General features: G+C 43.0%; 1 protein-coding gene and 1 long non-coding RNA gene across 4 annotated transcripts in view; one reads left to right on the forward strand and one right to left on the reverse strand.

Moving 5' to 3' along the window:
• Window positions 1–12,782, reverse strand: part of GRIA1 (glutamate ionotropic receptor AMPA type subunit 1) — a 229,561-nt gene that overhangs the window by 83,204 nt on the left and 133,575 nt on the right. For all 3 annotated transcript variants that reach the window (XM_001509619.4, XM_001509656.4, XM_007655322.4), the window contains exons 6-7: window positions 6,632–6,787; window positions 5,809–5,976 (exon numbers count right to left, since the gene is read on the reverse strand). In XM_001509619.4, the coding sequence (XP_001509669.1) occupies window positions 5,809–5,976; window positions 6,632–6,787 (324 nt within the window). The remainder of the gene's footprint in view (window positions 1–5,808; window positions 5,977–6,631; window positions 6,788–12,782) is intronic.
• The window catches only part of LOC114806615, a 100,240-nt gene that overhangs the window by 79,781 nt on the left and 7,677 nt on the right, over window positions 1–12,782 (forward strand). The window contains exons 5-6 of the long non-coding RNA XR_005659535.1: window positions 2,043–2,125; window positions 9,217–9,342. This is a non-coding gene — a long non-coding RNA (uncharacterized LOC114806615). The remainder of the gene's footprint in view (window positions 1–2,042; window positions 2,126–9,216; window positions 9,343–12,782) is intronic.

The raw sequence follows: 12,782 nt of genomic DNA on the forward strand, positions 1-12,782 counted from the left end.
CTGAATTCTCCTCTCACTGAGAAAGGTTTTACCTTTTTCAGATTCAATGCCTTTCAAAATGTACAAGATTTGAGTGTGTGTGTGTGTGTGTGTGTGTGTGTGTGCGCGCGCACGCCTGTTTTCTTGGTGAGGCTCACCTGCCGCTCACCTTTTTCTGATTTGTAATATCTCCCGGAAGTCTGCAATGATCACTCAGCTCAGCTCACATTATGTAATCAATCAATGGTATTGATTGAGAGCTTACTGTGTGCCCAGAACTGTACTAAGCGCTTGGGAGAGTACAACAGGGTTGGCAGCACACTTTTAACTATGTTATCTGTAAACCTGGCAAATTCTCCAATTCAAGAACTCTTGGTATCTTATGGCTTTTCAATGGAAAGCAAGGGAAGAATCTTCCTGAGAAGGTTTTTGTGGCTCCAGTTCTGCTACCATGTTCTTAACTCCTTCATATTTTAAAATAATAATAATGATAGTGGCATTAGTATTCAATAAATACCATTGATTAAGTGCTTACTGCATGCTAAGCACTGAACTAAGCACTTAAGTATATATATTCTCACTTAAGTAGAGAAGCAGCATGGCTCAGTGGAAAGAGCACGGGCTTTGGAGTCAGAGGTCATGGGTTCGAATCCCGGCTCGGCCATTTGTCAGCTGTGTGACTTTGGGCAAGTCACTTAACTTCTCGGTGCCTCAGTTACCTCATCTGTAAAATGGGGATGAAGACTGTGAGCCCCACGTGGGACAACCTGATTCCCCTGTGTCTACCCCAGCGCTTAGAACAGTGCTCGGCACACAGTAAGCGCTTAACAAATACCAACATTATTATTATTATTATCAGATCAGACACAGTTTCTGTCCCACATGGGGGCTCACTGTCTAAGGAAGAGATAGACCAGATATTTAACCTCCATTTTACAGATGAAGAAACCGAGTCATACAAAATTTGAGTGATTTGCCCAAGGTCAGCAGGAAAGTGGCAGAGCTGGGATTAGATTTCCTGACTGCCAATCCTACACCTCATCAAAGCTTTTTGTTTTTGACTGACTCCTTTCCCTCAACTATCATCAAGTTACTTCTTTTCCTTTGACTCTCTGGCCCCAGAGGATTTGGGAAAAGGGATGAAAGATTTGTTGAAAGTCTTGGAAGACCGGAGAAAGGTGAAGAAAATGGGACTACCCAAAGCCATTTATTCAGAATCTAACATTCAAAGCCATGAATGTCACCCCAGGGGTGCTTCAGTAAATTGAATTCATGGTGATGGGGTGGGAGAAGGTGCAACTGCATAAGGGAAATGTGGCTGGTTTATGAAATTATCTGGATGTCCTATTCATTCTACATCCCAAAGTGAAGGAGTTGAAGTACAGTCCATCGTGGTTCTGTTTCCCCCTCCCACTCATATGTGAGAAGCAGTATGGCTTAGTGAAAAGAGCCCGGGAATCAGAGGATGTGGCTTCTAATCCTGGCTTTGCCACTTGTCTGCCGTGTGACCTCAGGCAAGCCACTGAATTTCTTTGTGCCTCAGTTACCTCATCTGTAAAATGGGGATGAAGACTGTGAGCCCCACGTGGGACAACCTGATTAACTCTTATCTACCCCAGCACTTAGGACAGTACTTGGCACATAGTAAGTACTTAACAAATACCATAATTATTATTATTATGTTGTAATCTGATGCTGGTGGCAGCTCCGGTGCCTGGCCCCGGTGGTAGCTGCCGATGCCACTGCCATTGCCTCTGAGCTGTGTGGGTGAAGGAAGATGTTCTGTAAGATGTAAGACTCCAGACTGTAAGCTCCTTGTGGGCAGGGAATGTTTCGACCAACTCTATTTTACTGTACTTGCTCAAGCCTTAGTACCATACTCTGCACATAGTAAGCGCTCAATAAATACTCTGCATACAGTAAGTCCTCATAAAATACCTTTGTTTGATTAATTATGGGACCATCTTGAAGGATTTCAGCTGATTAATTTTTCATAGAACTAAATCCACCAAGCTATTGTGGAACCCTATTAATGACTATTTTTTTTCTCTCTTTCGTTTTAGGTCTGAGAACATGCTTCCTAGAGCCTTTTCAGCACTCACACCTCAGTGAAAATTGGAACTTAACCTTGAGTTTCTGTCCAAAGGTACAGTGTTAGCACTAGGCCAGTGGCTAAATATTACGGCATAACTCTTTTTTATTGGCTTTATTCGTTGCCAGGGTGCAACTGCTGCTGCTGCTATTGCTGATCATTTTTAAAGCTTTATTGCTTCTACTGAGGCTGTGTGAATTCCCTTTTGAAAGTGAGAAGCCAAATCTCAGGGAGCCAAATCTCAGGGAAGTAGGAGAGTAGGGAAGCAGGAAAGCAAATCTGGGAATTTGGCTTCTGGATTCTCATCTTTAATATCCTTTCTGATGTGTGAACCTCTGGACTACTAACTTCAACTACACCTTCACCTGGGCAGCAAGGTGAATGATACTTACCTTTGCCCCAAGGTAATTGAGTCAGTAAGGATTTATGATTTGTTAATTTGGATCAAATTACCCCACTGTGTGTGTCTAAATTTTTGGAGAACAAACTCAATTTTTTTATAGTATTTGTTAAGTGCTTACTATGTACCAATCAGATTGAACAAAGTCCATGGCCCACATGAGGCTCACAGTCTTAATCTCCATTTTACAGAGGCATGGAAAAATTAAGTGAGTTATTGTCCAAGGTCACACAAAAGACAAGTGGCAGAGGTGGGATTAGAACGCAGATCCTTCTGACTCCCAGGCCCATGCTCTATTCACTAAGCCATGCTGCTTCCTGGATCTAACCTACTCAATATCTCCCCTACTCAGCTCCACTGCCCAACTCACAAAGCCAAAAACATAGAAGAGAAAGGTGTGGGCTCCAGCCAATTGCCCGGGCAGCTTGGCTACCTTGGATGGGGAGAGCTGTAGGAATGGTTCTCAAGAATCAGTTAATATTGTCAAAGAGCTTTGGGAAAAGTGTTTTGAGATTGGAAAGTCAAAGAAGTCCCTAATGGTCCAGGGCCTTCAATGCTGTCAATCAACAGCTAATTGGTGAGTGAATACAGACAACAGATGGACAACAGATGGACCAAACATCTTATGTTTCTGTAGTCCTGTTTTCCCTGGAGCTCAAAGGGCTTTATAGACATTACCTCATTAATCCTCTTGATGGCATCCCTGGGAGGACAGGAAGAAGAGAGGGAGGAAAGGAGGTGCAAATGTTTTCATCCTTCCTTTACAGATGGGATTACTGAAATCCAGGAAAGGGGGGTGAGTCGTCCAAGGGTAGCTGTAGGGGCCGCTGTGACCTAGCATGATCAGCCTTCTGACTTTTCTCCAGCTCTGCTGTGCAGTAGAACAATGACTTCCCTCTCCAATATCTTTCCCCAAAACCCTGGTGGTTACCTTAGAGCTTCAAAGTCCATGGTAAGCTACATAGAACTACCACCATGGGACTGGGCAGATCCTACATTTCCAAAGAGACTTGCTACAAATGAGTTGAGGGCATAGGTAGACAAAGGAGGTGGAGACACTGTAAAAGAGAGAGAAATATTGGGGAAGAGAGAGCTCTGATAGGGAGTGCCTCTGGTGAATGTGATGGTCAACATATCTGTAAAATGGGGATTAAGACTGTGAACCCCACATGGGACAACCTGATTACCCTGTATCTCCCCCAGCGCTTAGTACAGTGCTCTGCACATAGTAGGCGCTTAACAAAAACCAACATTATTATTATTATTAGAGTTTTCAAGCCACTGGAAACATTATTGCTCACAGACTCCAAATTAGAAATCACAGAATTATCTTAGGATGACACATTAAAAGCCAGGTGTGTTTCTGCTGGCTCATGGCTCAGTGGAAAGAGCCCGGGCCTGGGAGCCAGAGGTCATGGGTTTGAATCCCAGCTCTGCCACTCATCAGCTGTGTGACCATGGGCAAGTCACTTCACTTCTCTGTGCCTCAGTTACCTCATCTGTAAAATGGGGATTAACTGTGAGCCTCAAGTGGACAACCTGATTACCCTGTATCTCCCCCAGCGCTTAGAACAGTGCTCTGCACATAGTAAGTGCTTAGCAAATACCAACATTATTATTAAAAGGAAAGTCATTAAGTAGAGAGGACTGTGTAGCAGGGCATTTATAAACCATATTCAAGTTTAGGAAGGACTTTTACCCCAAGCATGGTCATCAAGTCTTCTCCATTTCTACTAAGAATAGACAAGAGGAAATAATAATGTTGGTATTTGTTAAGTGCTTACTATGTGCCGAGCACTGTTCTAAGCGCTGGGGTAGACATAGGGGAATCAGGTTGTCCCACATGGGGCTCACAGTCTTAATCCCCATTTTACAGATGAGGGAACTGAGGCACAGAGAAGTTAAGTGACTTGCCCACAGTCACACAGCCGACAAGTGGCAGAGCTGGGATTTGAACTCACGAGCCCTGACTCCAAAGCCCGTGCTCTTTCCACTGAGCCACGCTGCTTTAAGGTCTAGGCTGAAATAGGAAGGAACAATCATCCTACAGGAGTCCCTCCTGACTCCTGTAGATAGGGAAGGATGGGAGTTCAGTTTAAGCAGCTCTGTAAGCTCCATCACCATCGTGGAGTGGACACACCTAGGGTCACTTCAAACCTGGTCCACATCCTTCCCCTTCTTAGGATGTAGCCTCATTTTATCCTTCCAGTCAGTTAATTAAAGCTGAAGGGCCAAACAGCTGGTGAGGAATCTTCTCTCCCCATACCCAGATGCCTGAGTTATGGGCGCTCGGCCCCTGGGCTTGTAAATTTTTGCTTCTCATTTTGCCTTCCTCTCCTCTCCCACAAAAAATAGAACCACCTGAAAATCTATGAAACTGCTCCAAAGCCAGTCACTGAGATAGTCTTTGAAAGGAAGGGCAAGTCACTTCGGACATTGAAACGATTCTCAAATTTCCAACTCAAAGGAGTGTGATTCAGGTTTGTGTTGGGCAGAAAGCCCTGAGGTGAAATCTAACAGGGCTGATAGAGGATTTCACTTAATGATACTAATTATGGTATTTCTTAGGTGCTTACTATGTGCGAGGCACTGTACTAAGCGCTGGGGAAGCAGCGTGGCTCAGTGGAAAGAGCACGGGCTTTGGAGTCAGGGCTCATGAGTTCGAATCCCAGCTCTGCCACTTGTCGGCTGTGTGACTGTGGGCAAGTCACTTAACTTCTCTGTGCCTCAGTTCCCTCATCTGTAAAATGGGGATTAAGACTGTGAGCCCCACGTGGGACAACCTGATTCCCCTATGTCTACCCCAGCACTTAGAACAGTGCTCGGCACATAGTAAGTGCTTAACAAATACCAACATTATTATTATTATTATAAGCAAATCGGGTTTGACACAGTTCCTGTTCATCATGAGGCTTACAATCTCAATCCCCATTTTACAGATGAGGTAAATGAGGCCCAGAAAAGCAAAGTGACTTGTCCAAGGTCACACAGCCAAGTGGCAGAGCAGGATTAGAACCCATGACCTTCTGACCCCTAGGCTCATGCTCTATCTACTCTGCCATGCTTCTCTGATTTCTTAGGCACAGATGATCTTCAGTTCTAAGTATCCCAGAAGATCAATGATGAGCTTTTAAGCCTGTATCAGCAGTTTTTCTATATTTCTTCATTATTCTCACTTTGTAATATTCCTCTTCATGGATCCCTCATGGGACTGTTTTGAAGCATAAAATCACAGGGCTCTCAGAGTTCCTTAAAAATCTCCCCCAAACCATTTGATCCACTCAGGATGGTGAAACTCAATTGTTTTCAAACAGGTTCACCTGATTCAGCTTCCTACCTGCTGCAGAGCTCTCTGAATGTCAATGCCTTGGCCCCAGGGCACCGCTGGATTGGCTAAGCAGTCCCCAGCATTCCCACGGCGGGAAATGTCGATCCGCTGCTTCCTCAGACTCTGGAATGCATCCACCATCACTTTCACGCCATCATAGGTCAGGGCGGATGTATACTGGAGAAAGGAAAGGGAGACACATTGGGAGAGTTGTTGGCTAAGAATACCGTGCTATTTAGGGTGGAAAGAGGGGAAGAATCTTTCTTCACTCTCTGACACCTTTGTGTCAAGAGTCCTTGCAAGACTAGCACCTTGTTACTTTTTACAAGGACAAAGTTGGCCCTTTTCAAAGTGCATCTCGGAGTGAGAAACCCGGATCAGTCAATCAACATCTTTGATTGAGCCCACCCTGTGGGCAGAACTCTGTTTTGAAAGTCATGGGAGGGCACAGAATGGGTCTCTAGGAGTTTACAATCTACTGAAGGGTAGAGAAAACACTTCACTAAAACAATCATCATCATCGATGGTATTTATTGAGTGCTTACTGTGTGCAGAGCACAGCACTAAGGACTCGGGAGAGTAAAATACAACAGAATTGGTAGGCACATTCCCTGCCCACAACGAGCTTAGAGTCTAGAGGGATATAAAATCCAGGGAAAAGAAACATAAAAATATCCAAAGATATATAAATACCTCCTCTCAGGGGTCCAGAAAGAGTGGAAGGCATTACCCTAATCTGGGATTTGAGCCATTAGCTATGGGGTTTATGAAGAACACCACCAGCTGACATTTAAGTCACTCCACCATCTGCTTGGCATTTTCTACCACTTGCCTTTAACCTGTGCCAGTCAACTCGAGATTGTTCTTTCACGTCATTAGTCTTCCAGTCCTGCATAATCTTGGCTGGGACTGCATCTGTGTAATTCACCAACTGGAAGCCGGTCACATTGGCTCCTTTGAACTTCAGTAGGTCAATGTCCATGAAGCCCTGTAAAGAGAACAAAGTAAGAGAGAGATAATTGAGAGGAGAAAGATTATTGGGTGGCCATGAGGTACTAAATCAACGGGCTTATATTTAGGTAAGGGCATCCTCTTCTCAAACTACTAAAGTACAGATGGGGGGAGTTCACTGAAGTTTAATAAGTGTCTTTACTTCCGGAAAAGTAGTCTACCAAATCTGAAATCAACAATAATCACTACAATTATTGAGCGGCTACCGTTAGCTGGATGTTTCACCGTCTCCTACCTCTCCCCCCTGCATATGACACTCACTCTCCCCACAACTCCAATTAAAAACTCTATTCTGTCTTAATTCTCCTTGACCTCTCAACTGTCTTCACCACCAAGTACCATTCCCTTGTTCTGGAAACTCTGACACAACTCAACAGAGTTTTCCAAAAGAGTTCTTCCCTAGTTATTCTTCTCTGCAGACTTGCATTACCATTTGCGTACAGGGCAACTCTACATTGGTATCCCATTGGCCCACTGGCACCTCAAATTCAATATATTTCTGACACTGAACTCCATGTTTTCCTCACAAAATCATCTCCTTCTAACTTTCCCATGACAGTTGACAGTCTCACCATCCTTTCTGTCTCTCAAGCCCACAACCTCGGCATTATCCATGACTCTTTCATCTATTTCAACCCACACATTCAGTTTGTTGCCAAATACTTCAGTCCTAATCCCTTTTGCAACATTTCCAGAATCTGTCCCTTCCCCGCTCTCCATATGGTCACCATATTGGTCCAGGTACTTGTCATATTCCAGCTTGGATACTGCATTTGGTGTCTCACTGATTTCCCTGTCTCCCCCATTCTAATCCACACTTCATTCGGTTGACCAGATCATTTTTCTGAAACACTTATATTGCACATATCTCCCCAATCCTCAAAAACCTCGACTAGTTGCCTGTTCCTTTCAGCATCAAGCAGAAACTCCTGACTAGTGGCTTGAAAATATTTAATCACTCCCTCCTCCTCTTACACTCCAGCTCACAATCTTTGTTTCCTCAAATTAGCCTACTCACTGTGCCTTGTTCTCATCTCTCCCACTGACATCTCTGTGTTGTCACCCTTCCCCCTTGTTTGGAACTCTCTCCCCCTCAAATCTAACATACTACAATTCTCCCCATTTTAAAAAACCTTCTGAGATTATACCTCTTCCAGGAGTACTGCCTCAAGTAATCTCTCATCTCCTCACTTTGTATCCCTCATTTGTCACCTCAGCCCTTCTATGTCACCTAAGCAGTTAAATTACTTAATTTACTATTACTTAAATTACTTTTGTTAAATAGCACCCCAAGTAGCGCCCTCAGAAAATTTAGGCAACATAGGTAAGAAGCAGAAGTTTGATTAGTGAACAAATAAGTGCTAAACTAGTAAAATGAAACTATACCTAGGTGATCCTACTATTTGTAGGCAAGAATATCTGTGGAAAACCTCCTGGATGACTTGGGATTCCTGGAGATCATTTGAACAAGGGGAGAGTTAGGACTTGGTGAATTTGATGGGGGAAGGAAATCCAGGCAGGGGGTACTGCAATATTCAAATGCTCATTTACCAAATTATAAACTAGAGATTACCTCATAAACCTGAATTATCTGCTGACTGATTTACAGTTCACTAATTTCCAATAGGGAAATCACTATTAAAGGAACCAATCATCATATTTGCAAAGGGAAAACTGTTCAAAAGTTCAACATCATTAGAATGCATTTCATCCTTTCCAAGGCTTTAAATAACTCCTTGGAAAAGAGAAATTGAAACTCTTTAACATGAAGATCAGCATGGCAATGCAGTTCCCACATCTGATGAATCCTTCTCAAATCTAAACCAAACCAAGGGAAACCAGAGACAGTAGTCTGTGCTGAACTTAAAAGGCTCCATTATATCTTTGTAATGAATGTCTAGAAGCTTAGCATCAGTTTGCAGGCTTAATTTGTCAGTTTTTCACAATACCTTAAATTTCTAGAAATCTTCTGGTCTCTTCAGGTCTACACTTCTCACTTGGATATACCACCTTCTTAGGAGGAGGGCTGAAGGGATGATGGGGTTTTCAGGATTGGGTTTCCATTACCCCAACACAAGACCAGGCGTCTTTTTACTAGGTACTCAGTTCCTGTGTGTCAACAAGGCTTCTTACTATAGAAGTTGCTTTTGATAGGAAATGTGATTTTGTGATATATGCTGCTGGATCAATACACTACTTCAATGGGGCTAAGTTTGAAAACCCCAAATGTGTGATTAATTAATTCAAAATGTAGCAGAATGTTAAGTTTGACATTTTAATTCAAGAAAAACAAAGCTGGGTCTGACACATGAAGTCCCTTGAGGAGATAGAGAATGATCGGGTAAGGAACCAGACAGATATCTCGTGGCCTAGAGTGATATTGCACTGACTTTTCACTTTTTCAAGGTGCTAGGGGAAAACACAGCTTCAGAAACCAACAGCAGTAACCGCAGCTCAAAGATAACGTCTCCGACTGGTGTGGGGAAGGGCCCCAGAAGCCCTGCAGAGCCAGCCAAGGTCACAGAAGACACAGTAAGCTACTCAGGAAACTTGTGTATGTGCTCAAACCAGAATTCCCTGTCGATCTAGTGCAGAAGGCTAAAGGACTGTATTCTTCAGAAACAAGGCTGGGGCCAAGCAGAAGCTAGAAGGACATATGAAGGGGAACAGGCTGCGATCAGCCAAAATAGATTAAGACATACTCTTCTGTGCATGGAGCCACAAACATGCATCCTTGTGCAAACACACATATAAATACAAATAATAATAATAACAATAACCACACATCCATAGTTATAGAAGGGACACTTCTGTTTCAGGGAAGAACTGACAGGTAAGCTGGGCATGGATTTGGTTATTCAATAGAGAAGCAGCGTGGCTCAGTGGAAAGAGCCTGGACCTGGGAGTCAGAGGTCATGGGTTCAAATCCCGACTCTGCCACTTGTCAGCTGCTTGATTGTGGGTGAGTCACTTAACTTCTCTGTGCCTCAGTTCCCTCATCTGTAAAATGGGGATTAAGACTGTGAGCCTCACGTGGGGCAATCTGATTACCCGTATCTACCTCAGCGCTTAGAACAGTGCATTGCACATAGTAAGTGCTTAACAAATACCAACTTTCTTATTATTATTATTAATAGCAGAAACTGGCTGGATGAGCAAGATGGAAATATACTGTTTCAACAGGTTTTTTTACTCTGGGAAAGGGGAGTTGGGAGCAGACAATTTCGCTGGTAAGCAGTCAGCAGAATTTATCAAGCACCTACCACGTGCCAAAGAAGTGCTTAGAAAACTACAATAATAAGAATAATAACTGTGGTATTTGTGGTCTATGTATTAAGTGCTGGGGTGGACACAAGCAAATAGGACTGGACACAGTCCCTGCCCCATATGGGTTCATAGTCTTAATCCCCATTTTACAGATGAGGTAATTAAGCCATCGAGAAGTTAAGTGACTTGTCAAGGTCACACAGCAGACAAGTGGTGGAGCCGGGATTACAACCCAGGTCCTTCTGACTCCCATGCTCTAGCCATTAGGCCATGCTGCTTTTCTCCATGAAGATAAAAAATTTGATTCCTGCTCCCAAAGAGCTTACAATCTAAAGGGATAGACAGACACAGGATGTTAGCTAGTGGAAGAAAAAGAAAATAAAGAGATGGATAGGTGAAAAAGTGGTTAAATAATAGAGTTGAATGACTTTAGTGTCTTTCTCCCCTACAAAATTAAAAGTTCCTTGAGGGCAGGGATCGTATGTTTGCTAATATACTTTCCAGGGTTCAGTATGTGCAGAATATACAGAAGGTTCTCACTAAATACTGTTGACAGATGTATACAAACGTGTTAGAAATGGTTGTGAAAGAATCTATCAAAGGTATTTATTGTGCACTTACTATGTGCAGGGCACTATACTAAGCATTTGGGAAAGTATAAAACAAAGATTTAGTAGACACGTTCCCTGTCCACAAAGAGCTTGCACTCGAGAGGGGGAGATGGACATTAATATAAATAAATTACAGATAGGTACATGAGTGCCATGGACCTGAGGGTGGAGTGAATATCAAGTGCCCAAAGGGTACAAATCCAAGTACAGATCTGAAGGAATAATTTCAGTTCTCTGCTGGGGACTGGGTAAGAATGAAAGAAAATCCTGCTAGACCAGAGCTCTCCCCCTTGTGAAATCATGAGTCCTCCAAGAGGCCTTCCTCCAACTCATTTCTCCTTGCCCTGGTTATTTCATCCCCAATACTATCTCGGAACATCTACACCAACTACACATATGTGTATTCATAATCATCTATAGCACTTCTGCACGTCTTCCATCCTTCAAGACTGTGAGCTCTTTGTAGGCAGGAATGTGTCTGTTGTAGTACTGTACTCTCTCAAGTGCTTAATACAGTGCTTTGCACACAGTAAGTGCTCAATAAATACAATTGAATGAATAACTTATGCTATAAGGACTGACTCATACATACCCATTTTTCCTTTGTTCTCCCCTTTATAAATTATGTTAGTGTCTGTCTTCCCTCCTAGACCGTAAGATCCTTAAAAAGGTGGGAATTGTGTCTATTAACCAAGCACTTAATACTCAGTTCTTAGCACACGATAGGTGCTTAATAAGTATTATTGATAGATTAGCTAAAGGTGTAAAGAGGTACATTTACTCTAAGTCCCGTAATTTTTTTATGCCTTGATGCCTTTGCTGAACTGGATGATGAGTCCCTGAAGTACAGAGGGGCCCATGGCCGAAAATAGTAGCAGTGTGCTTAGTGGCTAAGGCACAGGCATAGGAGACTGAAGGACCTGTGCTCTAATCCTGGCTCTGCCACAAGTCTGCTGTGTGCCTCAGTTAACTCATCTGTAAATTGGAGATTAACAATGTGAGCCCTTTGTGGGTCAGGAACTGTGTCCAAGCAGATTAACTTGTATCTACCCCAGCACTTAGAAAAGTGCTCGTCACATAGTAAGTGCTTAACAAGAACACTCTTTGTTCATCAGTCCCTTTCTTTCCCTGATGCTTCAAGAATTTACTTAATGTACTGTTGGAGTGGCATGGCAGCATAGAAAATGTGTACAGCATATTCCCACAGTCATTAGCACCTGTAGTCCATCCCTTTTCTCTGCCAGTGACACCTGATCTGTTTGGCTTTGGTTAAATTGACACTACTGACCTATATTTCTGTGCACTTCTCTTCTCTCTTCTGTTCGATTTAAAGTTATTATCCTTTAGCTAGATACTGCTGGGGCATTCCCACTAAATAGGTGGACGACATTCTTTTTGTAGAAAATTAGGACACTGTTACAAGCATGCATGCTTTTCTATTCGCCTTCAGTGACCGTAGATAATGGAGATTTAGACTGTGAGCCTGTTGTTGGGCAGGAATTGTCTCTCTGTTGCCAAATTGTACATTCCAAATGCTTAGTACAATGCTCTGCACATAGTAAGCACTCAATAAATACAATTGAATGAATGAGATTGGTACCTATGGGGAAAGGGGAAAGGTGGGTTTAGGAACACAGTTACTGCAAGTCTAAGGATGTTGACGAATCTAAACCAAGCAGGTATTGAGCATGTTCCGGGACAATGTGTGAAGCCCAAGCACTTAAAGCAAGCAAGAGTAGCTAGAGGTGGGGCCACTACAATCGTTCAATAGCATTTATTGAGTGTTCACAGCACTGTACTATGCATTCAGGTGAACCTAATAGAAGGAAAAGCAGGGGTCCCTGATCCCCAGGTGATGATAATTTACTTATACTGCAAAGTTGACTGACCAGGTGAGCCAGGACAATCCCAACTCTAGGATGCTTGTAAATGTTCCTAAAGTTGACTGAGTCATTCGGGAAAGATTTAGGACCTTTGACAAGTGGTTAGGCTTCTTCTAAAGGGCTTGGTATGGATCTGTGGACATTACACTTGCATCATTAGAGTCCACATTGATAATCAAAACAGAGTAGAGAATAGATGATAAAGAATATA

This window comes from Ornithorhynchus anatinus, chromosome X1 (assembly GCF_004115215.2).
Source record: "Ornithorhynchus anatinus isolate Pmale09 chromosome X1, mOrnAna1.pri.v4, whole genome shotgun sequence".
Taxonomy (NCBI): domain Eukaryota; kingdom Metazoa; phylum Chordata; class Mammalia; order Monotremata; family Ornithorhynchidae; genus Ornithorhynchus; species Ornithorhynchus anatinus.